The sequence below is a fragment of the Salvelinus sp. IW2-2015 genome, linkage group LG13, assembly GCF_002910315.2.
Source record: "Salvelinus sp. IW2-2015 linkage group LG13, ASM291031v2, whole genome shotgun sequence".
NCBI lineage: Eukaryota > Metazoa > Chordata > Actinopteri > Salmoniformes > Salmonidae > Salvelinus > Salvelinus sp. IW2-2015.
Window position 1 is genome coordinate 32,610,783 of NC_036853.1, and position 20,890 is coordinate 32,631,672.

Sequence of the window (20,890 nt, forward strand, 5' to 3'; positions counted from 1 at the left end):
CTCGCTGAGGTCTTTAAGTGAAAACTCATCTGAAACATATTAAAAGGTTGCTCTGATAAGAGTGCTGAGGGGTACAGAACTGGAGCCACGCAAGCAAAGACATCACACAGAGACAGACACCCTAGAACCATAGAACTAAGACAGCGAACAAGGAAGTAAAAGCATGAGTATACAGAATTCAAAACATCATGAAGGGAAATCCTAACTGAATTAAATTAAAAACAGTCCTTCCTAAATTGATTTGTTACACTAATCTAGTTCCATGATATGCATAATAGATCTGATAACATTCACAATGCTTATGCAATACACATGCCTTATATGATGTTATCTGGTATCCATTATCTATCAAATACAGTGCATTATTCTCCCAGCATAAATATGACTAATGTCGACGGGGTAGAATGGGATGGGATGGGAGAGGGTGATGGGGTGAGACAATTATTATTTATTTATTTGACATGTTTTATTCTTACATACACCAGATAGGTGCAGTGAAATGTGTTGTATTCCCATGATGAAAAAGAAGGGGATAGCCTACTGAAGAACAGACCCTTGAGACGCTTCCATCCTCATCTAAATCTAGCAGAGCAGCTGTGCACAGCAGCCAGTTGCAAACACAAATATGTGCACACACACACGTACACGTGTGTGTTGCATACACGTGCACTCACATGGACACACGCAGACATGTACATACACACGTGAACTCTCTCTCTCTCTCTCTCTCTCTCTCTCTCTCTCTCTCTCTCTCTCTCTCTCTCTCTCTCTCTCTCTCTCTCTCTCTCTCTCTCTCTCTCTCTCTCTCTCTCTCTCTCTCTCTCTCTCTCTCTCTCTCTCTCTCTCTCTCTCTCTCTCTCTCTCTCTCTCTCAGTTGTCCTGGCAACCCCTCCCTTGGAGGGTTGAGATATTATTAACTTTCAGTGGTGATGGTTCTGTGTGAGAGTGGGTTGTTTATAAGCGAATACAAAAGGCTTCAAGGGAATATTGCTTTTCTTCCCTGATGATTGTATTAAGCTTTTACACACATTTTTCATGGCGATTTTTACCAATAAACCAGTCAGCACATGACATGCAATTCTCACCCACCCAAATTACTGTACTAACTTCACACCACTCAACACTGAGTAAAAGAACAGAGACAGTATGACTCATTAAGACACAGACAGCAGAGTACTGAAAGAGGGCAAATCAGTCATTTAAACAATCAGGATTATCAGAAAAACAGTGCAGTTATCTTGGAACGGGAGATACAGGCATAATAGTTTAGGATTACACCAATGACAACATCTGCTTTCCAAATGGAAAATACTGTATAATCCACAAAATAACAATATTAATACTCAGCCATATTGACACATTTTTCGAACACATCCACCCACATAAGAACCTGATGCACAGATTCATTGCATTGCGATTCACTGATTATACATATTGCATTGACTGGTTAAGTACTTTAGGTAGTTTTAGGACATCCACAATAGCAATCGTGTGCAAACAGTAGGAACATTCTAGATGCTCTTTGCATGCTATGGTATAGTATGTATGAGAAGGATTCAGGTATCTATGGATAGGGTGTTTTACAATCATTTCGACATGGGATTGATCAGTAAGGGCAAACTTTGTTCATTAACTAGGTTCTATAGATGTGTGTGTGTAACAAATATATTTATTTTCTTTTTGGAAATTGTTCATTTTTCTATGGTACTGTATGTTACAATGCACACAGGAAGAGAGGGTAAACAAAAATATCAACTTTATCCACAATATAATACTGTCAATGTTCTAGAAAGTTAGTGCAGTCACATTTAGAGTGAATAGAACATAATGTAATGATGTTGTGTTCTCCTACTCATCCACACCTGATGTCTTGCACAACGGCAATGGTAGAAGTTTGTATAATAACTGCAATCAACCACAACACCAGTCCAAGGCCCCCTCTCTCTTAACCTTCGACCTGTTTGGTCATCACATGGGAGCGGGCTAAGCGTCTTTGGTGGCGTAATTCATCCACCTCACAGAAATGTAACATCATCCTGCGACTGCACCCATCGCCAGTGGGCGTCATACTCCAGGTGCATCGTGCCGTTCATCTTGCAGCCATCCAGGTCTATCTTGCCGTTCTTATAGGGTTTGAGTTTGGGGCTCTGGTTTTTCCCCAGCTTCTCAGCCAGGCAGGCCCGGGCCGAGTCAGCAAGTCCTCCTGCTTGCCTGACTGCCTTCTCCAGGACGCCATTGCTCTTACTGGGCTGCTGCGTTTGATTAGAGTCCTTGGTGTCCTTGGTGATGGTGGTTCCTTTCACTACCTTTTTGGCCTTAGTCCAAATGGGAGGCTCCTCTTTGGGGATCTCTGGCTTGACTTGGGGAGCCCCAGGCCCAACAACTACCTTGCCCCCTGTGCCTGGTCCTAACTCAGCTCCTGCCCCTCCTGTCCCAGCCAAAACCCCTGCCCCAGACACTGCCCCTGCTCCAGCACCTCTCCCCGCCCCTACCCCAGAACCTGTCCCTCCGCCAGTCCGAGTGGGCATCTCAGTCCCCAGTGGAGTAGAACACAGCGCATACTCAGAACTAGAGGGGCAGTACTCATCCATGTCATCCGCCAGGGTGTCCAGGTAGCTACCTATAGAGATGTTATCTAGCTTGTCGTTGAGGGGGTCCTGCAGGCTGCTCCAGCTGTCTCTCCAGGAGGTGTCTCCTCCAGGGCCCTCTCCCAGGCTGTACTGGCTGCTGGTCAGGCTGCTGCAGCGGCTGGCCAGGGTGCCGCGCTCCTCCAGGAGCCACTTACATGCCTCGATCCCCTCGTGCACCGCCAGCAGCTGCTGCAGGATCTTCACATCCACCGAGCGCAGGTGGGCCTATGGAGAAGAAGACGACTTTGTACTTTATTGATCCAGCAGAGAAGAGAGAGGAGAGAGGGTGGGAGAAAAGAGGAGAGGGTGGGAGGAAATCAATGGACCCAGGAGAGAGGAGCACCCTTAAAAAGAAAAGGTTCCTGGAGGATCCTTTACGGGTTCTTCAAATTGAAACTAGGGAGGAACCCCTATAATTTCCTTGAAGAACCCCCATTAACAGTTCCACAAACAACCTTTTTGGGGTTCCTTTTTCTAACCACCCCCTCCCCCGTTAGTATTATAATAATAATAACAATCAGCACAAAAATAACAACAATAACACAATATTTTAGTTCTCAGTGTTTATTTAGATATTAGTGGCAAAGCAGAATAAAAAAATCTAAATATGAGGTGAACTTCCAGCAGAGCCCCAAGTCCAATGGGTATATCCTCTGGTGTGATGACGTTAATGTGTTGATGTTCTCCATATCCACAGCCACAATGATTTAGCAGTGCATGGTGATCGAACAGGTTTCCTGTTATATTCATCAGAGGTGTAGGCAGGGTGAAGTCTGTGAATACAAAAATATATATAATTACACAGACGATTAACAAAATGTGCACATGACAGTATTAATATCTTGGTTTTTGTAGTCAGAAATGATGTGAATTAAAAAACGTAACTTTTGACAACGGTTTTCATACACATACCTTGTCCATGATGTAAAGGCCTCTGGGATCTTCACTGAAAAGGTAACGGAGGAGGAAGATGGCTGCTGTGACTGAGTCCTATAAGGTTTTAGAGAAACCATTATTTCAAATGAATTGTAGATGATACATGTGCATAACATTATCAGACAAACCAATACCAATTGTTCATACCTTTGTGTGCTTCCTCGTCAGTATACCTGCAAACACAGACACACAAATAAGTGAGCAGTTCACTTATCTGTGCCCATTGCAGCTATAGCCTTCAACATATTCTTACCTCTTTGTTGATTCATATCCATTGAATTGTGTTCATTTTCTGGTTTCGAATTTTTTTTTTTAAAGGGAGAAAGTCTCAAATAACACAACCATCTGCACAAATATAAAAAGATAGATGGTATCATCATAAAACAATATACATTTAGATCGTAAAGGGAGGAACCTTACCTGAAATTGAGGAGATCTTAAAATGCTTCTGTTAAGTGCCTGCACCTGCTGTCCTTCAGATGGGCAGTTAGGTTCCAGCAAGAATCCCCAAGAACTAAAGAAGTTCCTTGATGAACCCCACCTCCTCTGGGGTTCTTGGAAGAACCTTTTGGGGGCATTTTTCAGTGCCAAAAACTAAGGTTCTACAAGGAAGTTTGAGGATTTTAGAAGAACCGTTGTTGAACCCCTAATTTTTGGAGTGAGGGAGGTGTGAGAGTTAGGGGAGAGATAGAAGGGGTAGGTATGGGTTAGGGTGGAGGGGTAAGAGGAAGACGAGGAGAGGAGCAAGGTGAGGGAAGAGAGAGGTGAGAGAATAACAGAGGGAGAAGAGGATGACGAGAGTAGAGATGAGATAGTTTTGGGATATATACAATGCCTTCAGAAAGTATTCACACCCTTTGACTTTTTCCAAATTTTATTGTTGTTGCCTGATTTAAAAAAGTATTATATTGAGATTTTTTGTCGAAATTAGGTTTTTCAACATTTTTACAAATTAATAAAACATGAAAAACTGAAATGTCTTGAGAAAATAAATATTAAACCACTTTGTTATGGCAAGCCTAAATAAGTTCAGTAGTAGAAATGTGCTTAACAAGTCACATAATACGTTACATGAACTCTGTGTGCAATAATAGTGTCTAACATGATTTTTTAATGACTACCTCATCTCTTTACCCCACACATACAATTATCGGTAAATTCCTTCAGTCTAGCAGGGAATTCCAAACACAGATTCAACCACAAATACCAGGGAGGTTTTCCAATACCTCACAAAGAAGGGCACCTATTGGTAAAAAAAGCAGACATTGAATATCCCTTTGAGCATGGTTAAGTTAGTAATTACACTTTTTATGGAAATAAGTAGGCACCCCTGCTTTTTTAATGTGTGTAGGAGGGATGTTGAATAAGCTAAATGGAGAGAGAAGAGAAAAAGCAGTGCATGATGGGAAATCCAACAGAACACAATAGCAGAGATGTGCTCCAGTCCAGTCAGGAGCTAGGGCCTCTCTCTCTCTCTCTCTCTCGCTCTCAATGAGTTACATGTATAAGAGTTCTTCTGCTGATGGCAAAGTCACACTGACTGTACGCTTTGCTGTAGTAATGAGTGCCTCCCTGTCTTTGCAGACCCTCCAAAGTATACTCTGCTTTCTGGACTGGCCCCAGGGATAGCAGAACCAACTGCCAACTGAATACATCACACTCTTAGAATGCAACTGTGAGTCTCATTGCCTAAAGTCCACAGTTCCAGGACAGTGGATTAAGCGCGTACACCTAAAGCACACAAGATCTCTGATCTTTTGCAGTCTTTGTGTACCCCCCACCATGACCCTGCAGGTCAAGTCAATGAAAAAGCCTATTGATGGATTTCTACAGCCTTAAAACATGGTCACTGCATAGTATAAATGGCTGTACCTTCAGGTCTCTGCATCCCTTAGGCAGAGCAGTACATCACTCGTGTGGATATAGATCAGCCATTCATCTCGGTCAGGCTGCATCATCATAACTACAACCACAAAACACTCATTTGGAAACGAGAGAAATGTGATCATATGAGTAATATGGGAAGCACGGACGTAATAGAGGACAATGTTGTTTATCAAATCAAATCCAATTTCTTTGGTCACATACACATGGTTAAGAGACGTTATTGCGAGTGTAGCGAAATGCTTGTGCTTCTAGATCTGACAGTGCAGCAGTATCTAACAGTTAATATCTAACAATTCCACAACAGAACCTAATATCTAACAAATTCCACAATAAAACCTAATACACACAATCTAGTAAAGGAATGGGATGAGAATATATAAGTATAAAATATATGGATGAGCAGTGACAGAACGGCTAAGATGCAATAGATAGTAAAGAATAGATAGTGAAGGACATACAGTATACAGTATATGCAAATGGGATGAGTAATGCGAGATATGTAAACATTCTTAAAGTGGCATTATTAAAGTGACTAGTGTTCCATTTATTAAAGTGGCCAATGATATCAAGTCTGTAGGTATGCAGCCGCCTCTCTGTGCTAGTGGTGGCTGTTTAACAATCTGATGTGCTTGAGATAGCTGTTTTTCAGTCTCTCGGTCCCAGCTTTGATGACCCTGTACTGACCTCGCCTTCTGGATGGAAGCAGGGTGAACAGGCAGTGGCTCGGGTGGTTATTGTCCTTGATGATCTTTTTTGCCTTCCTGTGACATCGGGTGTTATAGGTTTCCTGGAGGGCAGGTAGTTTGCCCCTGGTGATGCGTTGTGCAGACCGCACCACCCTCTGGAGAGCTCTGCGGTTGTGGGCGGTGCAGTTGCCGTACCAGGCGGTGATACAGCCCGACAGGATGCTCTCAATTGTGCACCTGTAAAAGTTAGTGAGGGTGTTCAGTGACAAGCAAAACATTTTCAGCCACCTGAGGTTGACGAGGCGCTATTGCGCCTTCTTCACCACACTGTCTGTGTGCGTGGACCATTTCAGTTTGTCTGTGATTTGTACACCGAGGAACTTAAAACTTTCCAACTTCTCCATTGCTGTCCCATCGATGTGGATAGGGGCCTTCTCCCTTTGCTGTTTCCTGAAGTCCACGATCATCTCTTTTGTTTTTCTGACATTGAGTGAGTGGTTGTTTTCCTGACACCACATTCTGAGGGCCCTCACCTCTTACCTGTCTCGTCGTTGTTGGTAATCAAGCCTACCACTGTAGTGTCGTCTGCAAACTTGATGATTGAGTTGGAGGCATGCATGGCCACAGTTGGAGGCATGCATGAGAACGCATCCTTGTGGTGCCCCAGTGTTGAGGATCAGCGGAGTGGAGATGTTGTTTCCTACCTTCACCACCTGGGGGCGGCCCGTCAGGAAGTCCAGGACCCAGTTGCACAGGGCGGGGTCGAGACCCAGGGCCTTAAGCTTAATGATGAGTTTGGAGGGTACTATGGTGTTGAATGCTGAGCTGTTGTCAATGAACAGAGTTCTTACATAGGTATTCCTCTTGTCCAGATGGGATAGGGCAGGCAGTGTGATGGCGATTGCATCGTCTGTGGATCTATTGGGGCGGTAAGCAAATTGAAGTGGGTCTACGGTGACGGGTAGGGTGGAAGTGATATGATCCTTGATCCTAGTCTCTCAAAGGACTTCATGATGACAGAAGTGAGTGCTACGTGGCGATAGTCATTTAGTTCAGTTACCTTAGCTTTCTTGGGAACAGGAACAATGGTGGCCATCTTGAAGCATGTGGGGACAGCAGACTGGGATAGGGACTGGGATAGGGATTGATTGAATACGTCCGTAAACACACCAGCTGGTCTGCGCATGCTCTGAGGACACGGCTGGGGATGCCTAGCGAAGGTTAACACGTTTAAATGTTTTACTCATGTCAGCCACGGAGAAAGAGAGCCCACTGTCTTTGGTAGCGGGCTGTGTCGGTGGCACTCTATTACCCTCAAAGCGCGCAAACAAGTTGTTTAATTTGTCTGGGAGCAAGACGTCGATGTTCTTTTTGTAATCCGTGATTGTCTGTAGACCCTGCCACATACGTCTCGTCTCTGGCGATAATATAAAACACAATGGATATTGTTTCATCAATCAACCGTCCACTGAGTGACTGACTGAGTGCCCTTTCAGTGAACTATTCTCCATCCAGGGAAACAAAGGGATTGGAAGTGGGATAACATTGCCTTAGAGTCAACTTCTTTGGCCCTATACTTTCCAATATAAAATGTATGTACTCCTGCCAGCTAAGGTTCACTTTTTTGTAAGTGTAGACAGCAGGGCTGGGTTTTGTTCAGGATCGAGGTTATTGAGGTTTGGGGTTTTAGCCGGCGGTTTCTCGAGAAGCTGAGTGATAAACTGCTGAGCATAGCTGTAAATATTATTCTCATGGCTCGGCACTGAGGCCCTCCAGGACATCTACAGGACCTGGTGCCACAGGAAGACCAAGAAGATCCTCAAAGACCCCAGCCACCTGAGCCACGGCCTGTGTCCCCCCCCCGCTTTAGTCACCCCGCTACCATCTAGAAGTTGGAGACTGTACAGGTGCATTAAAGCTGGGACCGAGAGGCTAATGAATAGCTTCTGTCTCCAGGCCTCCTTCGAGACCGCTGCTCTATGAACATAGAGTCATAGAACACTGGTCACTTTAATAATGATTACATACTGTTTCCCCCACTTTATTTCTATATAGAGTATTTTAGTCTTGACTCATCCTATATAACTACCGCTATACACACATTTTCTATTCACATTCATACAGTGTATATTATTTATATTCATTCCGACATTTCTTAATTTCTTTCTTTTTACTTTTTGGATTATGTGTGTATTGTTTTCTATTGCTAGGTTTTAGTGCACTGTTGAAGCTAGAAACACAAGCATTTCGCTGCACCTGCAATAACGTCTGCAAATCTGAAATACACTTTTGATTTGATTTGCGGTGGCAGGCACACCATGCTATGTCGCTGAAGAGGCTCAGGTCTGGCTGAGTGTCCATCTGTATGCTCTCTCAATGCCAGTCTGTGTGCCAGTATCAATGCCAACCTTCCTATAGGCCTGTCTTACGGACAGTCTGCAGTAGGATGGGGAGAAGGGAGTTTATTGCCTTTGGAGTTTAGCCCTCAGCGGCCTTGAGGATGGTAGAGCTGTTTTCACAGCCAAAAAGACTCCAGTTTTCCGAAGGAGGCGCTGGGCCAGACAGCTCCCGGCTAATCCACAGGATTCTGGAAATTCTTTCACCGGCATTCGGCTTGTATTTCATGCACCATGCCGTGCTCAGCTGAACTCACACCGAATAAACAGCACTCTGTGTGTGTGTGGTGTGTGTGTGTGTGTGTGTGTGTGTGTGTGTGTGTGTGTGTGTGTGTGTGTGTGTGTGTGTGTGTGTGTGTGTGTGTGTGTACGCGCGCAGCACTTTTATAGCAGTCTAGTATCCTCAGCCTTCATCACAAAATGACAAGCTAGCGCTCGATGCTTCTTGAGATGTAACTTTATCGACAGGGCCAGGGATAGAACCTCTTACTCGAGGTGAAAATCAGATTTCCAGGCTTGATGTGCCATTTCAACAAGCAGAAATCTAGACGCGCACGCCACTCCCACGCACACACAAACACACACGGTGTTATGATTTAGTTTGAATGCGCACACAGCTGACCCTACAGACCAGTGAGCCATAGACACGCTCCAATGCTGAGACCAGTCTGGCAATGTCACACTGCAAACAGGCACCGTGACGCACTGCTGTAGCCTTGCAGGGGAATAAAACAACAAACTCAATCTCTCACTCTCTCAGGCTTTATTGGCATGGGAAAAATATGTTTACATTGCCAAAGCAAGTGAAATGTCAATAAACAAATATGGAAATAAACAATCAGAAATTAACAGTAGACATTGAACTAAAAAAAGTTAAAACAAAGGTTTTAAAAAGAATTTAGACATTCCAAATGTTATATTATTGGCTATGTACAGTGTAATAATGTTCAAATAGCTTAAGTATGACAGGGAAGATAAATAAACAGATAAATATAGGTTGTATTTACAATGGCTTTTGTGCTCAACTGGTTGCCCTTTTGTTGTTGCAACAGGTCACACATCTTGCTGCTGTGGTGGCACACTGTGGTATTTCACCCAATAGATATGGGAGTTTCTCAAGATTTGATTTGTTTTCAATCAAACCTTGTTTTCTTTGTGGGTCTGTGTAATCTGATGGAAATATGTGTCTCTAATATGGTTATACATTTGGCAGGAGGTAAGAAAGTGCAGCTCAGTTTCCTCCTCATTTTGTGGGCAGTGTGCACATAGCCTGTCTTCTCTTAAGAAACAGGAGTGCCAATGGCGGCCTCTCTCAATAGCCATGCTCACTGAGTCTGTACATAGTCAAAGCTTTCCTTCATTTTGTGTCAGTCACAGTGCTCAGGTATTTTGCTACTGTGTATTCTCTGTTTAGGACCAAATAACATTCCACTTTGCGCTGTTTTTGTGTTGTTGATTCTTTCCAATGTTACAAATGATTCTATTTTTCTTTTGGTTGGGTCTAATTGTATTGCTGTCCTGGGGCTCTGTGGAGTCTGTTTGTTTTTGTGAACAGAGACCCAATACCAGCTGACTGAAGGGATTTGGATAATTAATGGAAATCATCTAAATTCTGCCCCGCATGTATTATTATTTGGTGTTTTACGTTGTATACGGAGGATGTTTTTGCAGAATTCTGCATGCAGTCTCAATTTGGCGTTTGTCCCATTTTGTGAGTTCGTGGTTGGTGAGTGGACCCCAGAAATCACAACCATGGAGGGCAATGGGTTCTATAACCTACTCAAGTATTTTTAGCCAGATCCTAATTGGAGTGTCAAATTGTATGTTCCTTTTGATGACATAGGCCCTTCTTGCCTTCTCTTGTAGCGGTAGGTAGCCTAGTGGTTAGAGCCAGTAACCGAAAGGTTGCAAGATCGAATCGCCGAGCTGACAAGGTAAACATCTGTCGTACTGCCCCTGAGCAAGGCAGTTAACTCCCTGTTCCAAGGCCGTCATTGTAAATAAGAATTTGTTCTTAACTGACTTGCCTAGTAAAATAAAAATGTACAGCTTTGTGGAAGTTACCTGTGGTGCTGATGTTTAGGCCGAGGTAGGTATAGCTTATTATGTGCTCTATGCAACAGTGAGTATGGTTAAATGCACACAATGATGTGATTATTGTGGATAATCCGATGAATATAATAGTTTGATTAAAACGTTTACATGCTTTGCAAGACGAATGACTTCCCTAATAATCCTGTTTACATGGACACCTCTGAAATAAGGCAACCTGATGGCACGCTGATAAATGCAGAAAATGGCCAATCAAAATAAATGTTCTACCACAGCGATTCTGAGTTCGGACATATAAAGTTTGTGTGTGAAAACCGCCTCTAAGACGCATACATTTAGATGTCCTGAACTCACTTCACTCACGCTAGAGAGGAAGCTCGCTCGGTTGGTGCTAGCACATGTGCTGGAACGCCGATTAAGGTGTTTACATGTCCTAATAACTAGAACGATTGCTCAGATAATTATGGTGTTTTAATTGGCGTATGCTTGCTTCGATTTTGACCTTATGCCAATTAAGATAAGCAGAGTAAGGTGTTTACATGACTAGTGCATAATCTGCCTGATGCCATAAGCAGTTTAATATGAAATTATTACTGTGCATGTAAACATAATTATGGTCCATGTGGAATTTGTAATCACGGTCCTGGCAAGTGGACTTTTTTTGGAACACCATTATTTTTGTCTTACTGAGATGAACTATCAGGGCCCAAGTCTTGACATAATCTGTGCAGAAGATCTAGGTGCTGCTGTAGGCCCTCCTTGGTTGGGGACAGAAGCACCAGATCATCAGCAAAAAGTAAACATTTGACTTCTGATTCTAGTAAGGTGAGGCCGGGTGCTGCAGACTGTTCTAGTACCCTCGTCAATTCATGGATATATATGTTGAAGAGGGTGGGCTCTTTCACTCTCTTGCCAATTCGTTTATATATATATATATGTTGAAGAAGGTGGGGTTTGTTCACAAAATGGAACAAACACCAAATTGAGACTCTGCATGCAGAATTCTGCAAAAACATCCTCTCTCTCTCTCTTTCTCTATTGTCCTGCAAACAGAGTGAAGTGAACACATCCTTGAGCAGGGGGATACTATCTCTATCTAACTCCATCCACCTCTCTCCCTCTATTTCTTTCTAATAAGAGCACGTTCAGATACAGCAGAAGGGTGACCTCTCAACCCAGCCCTCCCGCTGTTCCATCTGTTTGCATACTCCCTTCCGCTCTGTTTCTTTCTCTCCCTCTATCGATACCTCCCACTTTCTCTCTGACATGGAAAAGTACAAGTCAGTCTCAACAGACTTGCACCACTCAATATACATTGACTCTCTCCCTTCTAAACACTTTGGCTTCCTCTGAGTCGGTCTGTCCTGCCATCACTCTATCGCATTCTTTCGCTCCATCTCTGTGAAAACCAGTGGCTCTTAGAGACTGAACAGGCCTCTCTCCACAGCCAACCTTCTGGTCTGCACAATGTCATCCTATTTTTCCATCTCTCTCTCGCTCTCTCAGACAGACAAAGGGAAGAGAGAAACTACAGTATACCTACCTCGGCCTAAACATCAGCACCACAGGTAACATCCACAAAGCTGTGAACGATCTGAGAGACAAGGCAAGAAGGGCCTTCTACGCCATCAAAAGGAACATAAAATTTGACATCCCAATTAGGATCTGGCCAAAAATACTTGAATCAGTTCTAGAACCCATTTCCCCCTATGGTTGTGAGGTCTAGGGTCCACTCACCAACCAAGAGTTCACAAAATGGAACAGACACCAAATTGAGACTCTACATGCAGAATTCTGCAAAAACATCCCACGTGTACAACTTAAAACGCAAAATAGTGCATGCAGAGCAGAATTTGGAAGATTCCCACTAATGATCAAAATACAGAAAAGAGCAATTAAATTATTTCAGCCACCTAAAAAGGAAGTGATTCTCAAATCCTCCATAACAAAGCCCTCACCAACAGAGATGAACCTGGAGAAGAGTCCCCTCAGCCAACTGGTACTGGGACTCTGTTCACAAACACAAACAGACCCCACAGAGCCCCAGCACAGCAACACAATTAGACCCAACCAAATTATGAGAAGACAAAAAGATAATTACTTGACACATTGGATAGAATCAACAACAAAAAAGAGCAAACTGGAATGTCATTTGTCCCTAAACAGAGAATACACAGTAGCAGAATACCTGACCACTGTGACTGACCCAAAATGAAGGAAAGCTTTGACTATATACGGACTCAGTGAGCATGGCCTTGTCATGGAGAGCGGCTCATAGCTTTGTCTTCTCTTAAGAGCCAGGTCTGCCTATGTGCCCACTGCCCACAAAATGAAATGGGAATCGACCTGCACTTCCTAACCTCCTGCCAAATGTACAACCATATTAGAGGCACACATTTCCCTTAGAATACACAGATCCACAACAACAAAAAATGAAAACAAATCCCATCTTGATAAACTCCCATATCTATTAGGTGAAATACCAGAATGCGCCACCACAGCCGCAAGATGCATTTCCTGTTGCCACAAGAAAAGGGCTACCACTGGAGCAGACCAGTGGATCTGTTACTTTATTTCCCCTTTCGTACTTCAACTACTTGCCCATTGTTACAACACAACCTATATTTATCCAATAAAATAACATTTGAAATGTCTAAATACTTAAAAAATATCAAAAATGTGAGTGTAATGTTTACTGTTAATATCTGATTGTTTATTTCCCTTGTTTATTGTCTATTTCACTTGCTTTGGCAATATAAACATATGGTTCCCATGCCAACAAAGCCCTTTGAATTGAAAGAGCCCTCCTCCTGTCCTGTTTTATTTTGCCTGCAGACCGTCTCTCCCCAGTGACTTCCATCTGTGCAGCACAGCAGCAGTCAGTGAGAGGGAGGGAGAAGGAGTGAGTCATCCACTGGGCTACAACAACGCTTTGTAGCGTTAACATTCACAGGACTTGTCCTTTTAATAGGACACACACAGGTACAGTTGGCAGACAGTAGCCTATACGTGGACATAAACGTCGAAATAAGTCTTTTTATTTCATTACAGTTGAGCTCCAGACTGAAAATACAGTCGAAGCCAAACAGGCAGCTATGTAGCTGTCTGATAAATAGACAAGAGGCTCGTCTATGTGTCTTAATCCCTATGACAGGGAGCTGTCCGTTAACTTTAACTCAATAAAGCTGTTCAGAAAGACAGCTGAGATTCGGCAGCAGCTGTGGACTTCTGGAGGGAAAGTAGTCCGACAGTAATCAGACAGCCTGACACTGAGCACATAACAGTCTCAGACCAGACTCTGAGAATGATCTGTGTCTCGGTCTGTCTTCACCTTCCAGTGTGTCGCAGTCTGTCTCAACAAAGCCATTTGTGTCTGAACAATATGATCAACTGATGACGTACGTTCAAAATAATTATTTGACTGAAGTGGAGGGGGGAAAAAGACTTGCATGGTAATAGATCCCTCGTGTTGTGTCTAATTTATTGAGACATAACAGAAAGTTCCCACATAGGAATGTAAATATTTATGGAGTGGTATTCTCTTACTGTCCTAGCTAGCCTCCCTATGACCTCCAAACGAAACAGACAGACGCTTCATCTCTGCGGGAGAGGGTCACACTGACGGACGGACGGACAGACACACACGCACCGTATTTATAATCCTATCGTGGAAAACAGGCCATTTCAGAGTGTTTAACTGAAATCCATCTGTGAAATCAGTCTGTATTGAATGATGCTCCATCATGGAGAGACTTTTAGGAGTCTCTCTGATACTTGGGCGAAATAAACAGAATAGTCTTTATTAAGGAAAGATTCCCTAACTGTCTGCTCATAACAGAGCCCTGTGTTAAAGTGTTAGCAGTTCTTACTCTGCTCTGGTGGTAGTATCTTGTGAGTCCTCATTGATTGTCCATCCATCCATGTGTTCTGTCCACACACATGCCCGAGCAGGCACGCACACATGCAGTGAGACAGGTGAGATTCAGTGACAGCTAGCTCCCTGCATTAAATCTGGGCACATAATCAGAGGGCAGTTAGAGAAGGTGAGAAAAAGGACGGCGCCACCGCCCTGTGTGTGTGTGTGTGTGTGTGTGTGTGTGCTGAAATCCATGTGAACCAGACATACTGTGTGTGTGTGTGTGTGTGTGTGTGTGTGTGTGTGTGTGTGTGTGTGTGTGTGTGTGTGTGTGTGTGTGGTTGTGTGTCTTGTGTGGTGTGTGTTGTGTGTGTGTGTGTGTGTGTGTGAAAAGACTATCAGCGGGCAGGAACATAGGTGAAAAATGGCGACAAAGGACACCGTCGCCAGTGAGAAGGTGAGAGCGTGCACGAGCATGTGCAAGCAGACATGTATGTGCATCTGTGTAGCCTATTCTGTGTACGCAGAATTCTGATGAGAGTGCAATGTCCGGTACCCCTCTGTTCTCCTGCTACCCATCCCCGCTCAGAGAGATGAAATACTGGTCCAACACCGAGCAGCCCAGCCCTGTACTGGCTAAGAGGTACGCTAGCTCTTAATCACTCGAGCCTCTGGCTGCATCCCAAATGGCATCCTTTCCCTATATTGTGCACTACTTTTGACCAGAGCTCTGGTTAGAAATAGTACACTATATAGGGAAAGGATGCCATTTAGGACATAGCCTCTGTCTGCATCCTCTGGCTCAGCAGGGCTGATGAAATCAAGGGGTTGTTATGTGATGCTGGCGGCCCATAGATTTATGACCCCCTTCATGCCCTCTAACCTCCAAACCCTCCCTATTTAGTTTGATCAAATCACTCACTATTGGTCCACCATGTCAGCACTGTGTAAAGTACCATCAGCACTCAAATCATACAATGGCTGTCTATTCCCTTTAGGTAGGCCTATTGACTATATTGCTGGCAAAGCAAGAAAGTTTGGATTAACATTATAGACTGGATTGTTATGGGTACATTTCCTACAACATATGGCATTTTATGAAGTTTTTTTTGCAAGTATCTTGGCGGTAGTCTGTGATTATTGTCAGGCCAGTCAGAGCAGATGACAAAATGACACCTGAGGGAAGACCAGTCTGTTCATGGGTGGTACAGATGTTAATTTGACCAGTATTGTTGGAGCAACATTTGAACGTTTAGTCCATAATGTTGCTTGATCTTTGGTTTGGCTATTAGCTGCCAAAAATCTGGCCACATGAAAAGTGCAACACTCTTAATATAGCCTTGTGTAAATGCAAATTTTCAGTGAATTTATGTAAATCACGAAGCTCCGCTCTGCTTTTCCTGTGGTGCAGGAAAACTCTCGGCAACGAAAGATTGATCAAATTAAGATCCTTTGTATACATAAACTGCTTTGTGTGTTTTCAATTCAAACCAAGGCACCAAACGTGTCTTGTTTTGGTTTTTAGAAGGACACATCCATCGGGGCCTTTTGTGTAAAAACTTTCCAATGCCACATTGATGTGCTGTCAGAACCAGTGATGGCCTCTAATTGGTTGAATACCTGGGGCGCAGGGTGGTTGGAGTTGTCAACAAAGCAGCATGACAGAAATATGACACCACATTTTCGAACTACCGGTAGTTTCTCTGAGAACATATATAAAGCAATCTGTGCATTTGAACAACAGCATAAATACACCCATTTCACATTTGCATGTCAAAAACCGAATGACCACTGCTGCACATGCTGCCACTGGTTTAAAACAGATTAGATTATACTATTCAGAATGAGCAGCAGGGTCACGAAAGAGCACAGCCGTGGGAAGTAGGGGTACTGAGGGGAAGTAGGGGTACTGCCCTGACCTTGATTCTGCCTGCCCTTTGGTACCTTTTGGACTCTGAACTGGTTTTGACCCTTTTGCCTGTCCACGACCATTCTCTTGCCTTACCCTATTGGATGAATAAATATTGTAAGACTCCAACCATCTGCATCTGGGTCTCGCCTTGTGTCATAATAGTATCCCCCATATAAATAACATTCTGTTGGTTGCAAAAATATTGTATAATAATTTAAATGTATAAATCCTACGTTTTGAATCAGGTGTCTTTTGCGTATCAGTTCATAAACCATGTGCCATGGAATCGGTAAGTCAAAAATCTCTTCCCAACTATTTTGCAATCTATATGGCACGGCTATCAATTTTTTTGTCCTTACAAGCCCTTTTAACCAACAATGCAGTTTTAAGAAAAAAAGTGTTAAGTAAAAAAATAAAAGTAACAAATAATTAAAGAGCAGCAGTAAAATAACAATAGCGAGGCTATATACAGGGGGTACCGGTACAGTCAATGTGCAGGGGCACCGGTTAGTCGAGGTAATTGAGGTAATATGTACATGTAGAGTTAAAGTGACTATGCATTCCTCATGAAGCTGGTTGAGTGAATGCCAATAGTGTGCAAAGTTGTCATCAAGGCAAAGGGTGGCTACTTTGAAGAGTCTGAATTCTAAAATATATTTTTATTTGTTTAACACTTTTTTGGTTACTATGTGATTCCATATGTGTTATTTCATAGTTTTAATGTCTACACTATTACTCTACAATGTAAAATAAAGAAAAACCCTTGAATGAGTAGGTGCGTCCAAACTTTTGACTGGTACTGTATATACACACTGAACAAAAATCAAAACGCAACATGTAAAGTGTTGGTCCCATGTTTCATGAGCTGAAATAAAATATCCCAGAAATGTTCCATATGCACAAAATACTTATTTCTCTCAAATGTTGTGCACAAATGTTCTTATAATCCCTGTTAGTGAGCATTTCTTATTCACCAAGATAATCCATCTACCTGACAGGTGTGGCATATCAAGAAGCTGGTGCACCTTGTGCTGGGGACAATAAAAGGCCACTCTAAAATATGTAGTTTTGTTACACAACACCATGCCACAGATGTCTCAAGTTTTGAGGGAGTGTTCAATTGGCATGCTGACTGCATAAATGTCCACCAGAGCTGTTGCCAATTAATTTATTGTTAATTTCTCTACCATAAGCCACCTCCAACATCGTTTTAGATAATTTGGAGGTACGTCCAACCGGCCTCACCACCACAGACCACGTGTAACCAAGCCAGACCAGGACCTCCACATCTGGCTTCTTCACCTGGCAGTCACCCGGACAGCTGATGAAACTGAGGAGCATTTCTGTCTGTAATAAATCCCTTTGTGGGGAAAAACTCATTCTGATTGGCTAGGCCTGGCTCCCCACGGCTGCGCCCCTATCTAGTCATGTGAAATCCATAGATCAGGGCCTTTTGAATTTATTTTAATTGACTGATTTCCTAAAATGAACTGTAAAATTGTTGAAGTTGTTGCATGTTGAGTTTATATTTTTGTTCAGTATAATTTCTACATTTGTTTTTGCCACTTTTCTTCTGGATACAGAATATTTTTACATTACATTATGGGAGCTAAACATACAAATAAAACAAAAATGATATATATTTTTTTAAATCCTGAAAGTATATATATTTTTGAAAGTACTAAGGACTAATGTTACATGTAATTTTGTCTTTGAAACATTTAATTGAAATACTGTAGAATTCCATTAATTCCTATGGAGGACTGATTTTCTGAGGGGTGCCAATATGGCCGACCAATTGTTTCAAAGCCTGTCATTGGCCAATACATAGCAGAGGAGACCGGTCCAAGATATCCGACTGTTGTTTTCAAGGTAATCTACTCACGATCGCATACGCTGATCCATGGACCGTCTATATCCGGTTTGCATCCGGTTTATACAGGCCAACATCACATGCGCACTTGCACTCACTGCGCACAGGGAGAAGCGCGAGCAACGACGACGTCATCACGTCATCCAAAAACGATTAATTTAAAATATCTTCAGCTGTAAGTGATGAAGAAAAACAAATCGGCCTCAGGGACAATTATTTGAATAGTTCAATTTATATTTTACGCACAAAAGTGATGACCAAAATGTCTTATTAGGAATTTCCAAATCTGCCTTCTCCATGTGGCCTTGTGTGGAAATGGTATTTTTGGATCGGGCGTCAGATAACCTGCAGTACCGAAGCAAAACTATAGGACCGGAACCCTGGCCCCTTACCATAGGAATGCGAGACAGGGGAAAACAACAGCAAGCCCAAAATTCTCCGCTAGAGTCCTGTTTTTGCACCAAGGGGAGAGCTGTGATGGCATCTGGTATGGTAAACCAGGAATGTATCCTATCAATGAAAGATGGCTGGCCAGGCCTGTAATAGGCTTGGGAGTAATAGGCTAAATGAACGATAGTTAGATTGTAAATTAAATAGACTGACAGATGGTTGCCATTATCTAATAGAATAGTAATTCACCAGGAATAAAACTCCATCCTTGGACCTATTAACAGGCCAGGTCTCAAACAATCATGACCTGCCAGCAAGAATGAATAGACCCACAACTTCATGTTTCATAGCAGTACGTAGGTCTGTAGCCCAAGGGCCAAGTTGTCGCTTTGTTTCCTCGCAACTTCAGCCAACTGCCGCTGTTAGCATGGTGAAGGGCCACTCTCCTCAGTCGTAATAAAGCTGATTGTTTCCGGTTTTCAGGGATACAGTATTTACAACCTAACTTCCGTTTACCCTGAAAACGTATTTGGGGTCTCTACTCAGGCGACGTTAGGTTAAAGATCAGCTGAATTATTGATTGGATGGATGCCTTATTTTCAGGAAGAGTATTTAGGACTAAGATTAACAATAATAAATATATTGTTCACCGTAGGCCTACGGACCACGAACAATATACTTCTGCGTTATTAGGGGATATTTAATCTTACATGCCAAAAGCAGAGCAACTGTTGTAGCCTCCTCATAATCTATCTAACAGAAAAATAAAACAACAGGTAAATAACTATATAGATAGGCCTACAAAAGTCATAGCCCCAATACAAATTCTTACCATATCGACTTTTAATTTTCGAATCTTCTCATCTAGGCTCTTCCTCTCTGTGATGTCTCCGTCTTTGGTCTCCAGCGAGTTCAACTTGGCATCTCCGCGTTGCGTTGACGCCTCTTCCCGCATCCACTTTAGCAAACCCTCCGGTGTCTTCCGTCCGATTTTCACCTCCAAATCTTTTAAATCTGGAATAGAGTCGTTGGAAACTGTGCCTTCATCCATAATCTTCCGTTCTTTGTCAAATCAAAAGTACACTACGTCCTCAGCTGTGTTTCTTGGATATCCTTGTCTGTTAAACTGCAATAACAGAAATCTCTAATTGTAATGTCTGGCATCCTATGACCTACACAACTCCTCCACAATCAATGCGCCAGAGAGATAATAGGATAAATAATGCACCAGGTCCTTTTATAGTTTTTTTTCAAATATGCCGAACACTGGGAAACATTAATAGACTATTCTGCTGTTGAGCTCATGGATGTAGAACATAACCTATTACCATTGCAAACACGTCGATATGGTGAAGTTAGTGCGCTGTTATAGCCTATTCCCAGTATGCAAAATGACGTTCCAGAACTTTGACATCAAGTGCATTTCAGATGCTGAATTAAAGTCTAGAAGACCTATTTTCCAGATGTCGAAAATACATCTTATATGGATGTCAAAAATACATATTTTCCAGACGTCGAAAATATGTCATCTACAGGATATTGAAAATAGTATTTTTCCATTATTGATCGTATGGCCAAATTTGAACTACTATACATTCTCAATTATCACAACAATCATTTTCTATACTTAATAGCAAAGAGAATCCAATTGAAGATTGCTTCCATCTATTGCATGCACTTATGTTAGCTTTTTCAAAACCTTTGAAACATGCAGCAATGATGTTCAAAATAGTCCAAACAACACAGTAAACCAACAGACGATTTCAACTACAATAATATTATAATATTCTGAGTAACGGTTACAGATTTTTTTTCTTGCTATGGCTGAAATGTTGATACTTATTTAGCTTAGTTGAATGTACTGACTGTAAGGCACTCTGGATAAGAGTGTCTGCTGAATGACAAAAATCTAAATGTGTTTTTTTTCTTGCTTGCAAAGCATGCTGGGTATTATTCTAATGAGTTCCGCCTCCAAACAAGTACAAATTTGGTTGTTGCGGACCAGATCCAAATCTGAACTAATCATAGACCTCGGCTATCTTTCACAAGTTGGAACATCACTGTACAGTACAGCACAGTTTAGTACAGTAGAGCATAGTAGAACACAGAAGACAATGTACAGTACAATACGGTACAGTGGTTGCTCAACTAAAAGTTTTGAGATTATGCTGCGGGATTCAGAGGTAATTTGTGGTTTAGTACGGTACCCTGCGTCACTGCTTCATTGCTCCAGACCACCGCAAGGGGGAGTTAGAGCACTGATTATGTTTTT

General features: G+C 42.5%; 1 protein-coding gene and 1 long non-coding RNA gene across 2 annotated transcripts; both read right to left on the reverse strand.

Annotated features, from left to right (window-relative positions):
* Positions 1–1,174: 1,174 nt before the first annotated feature.
* Positions 1,175–19,981, reverse strand: LOC111971425 (uncharacterized). The gene is made up of 2 exons (XM_023998195.1): positions 19,451–19,981; positions 1,175–2,855 (listed from the first exon to the last, which is right to left on the reverse strand). The coding sequence occupies exons 1-2, from the start codon at positions 19,667–19,669 to the stop codon at positions 2,016–2,018; spliced, it is 1,059 nt and encodes a 352-aa protein (XP_023853963.1). The 5' UTR covers positions 19,670–19,981; the 3' UTR covers positions 1,175–2,015.
* LOC112081196 (uncharacterized) lies at positions 3,118–6,910 on the reverse strand. Its single transcript, XR_002896372.2, has 3 exons — positions 3,714–6,910; positions 3,543–3,620; positions 3,118–3,403 (listed from the first exon to the last, which is right to left on the reverse strand). It is a non-coding gene; the product is annotated as an uncharacterized lncRNA (long non-coding RNA).
* Positions 19,982–20,890: the final 909 nt, after the last annotated feature.

What these genes read in the sequence shown, in the direction of transcription:
- LOC111971425 (XM_023998195.1), bottom strand. Translation starts at nt 19,669, where the DNA reads ATGGATGAAGGCACAGTTTCCAACGACTCTATTCCAGATTTAAAAGAT. An exon ending in GAAAATTAAAAGTCGATATG is followed by an intron (nt 2,856 to 19,450) that starts GTAAGAATTTGT and finishes TCTTCTCCATAG; the next exon opens with GCCCACCTGCGCTCGGTGGA.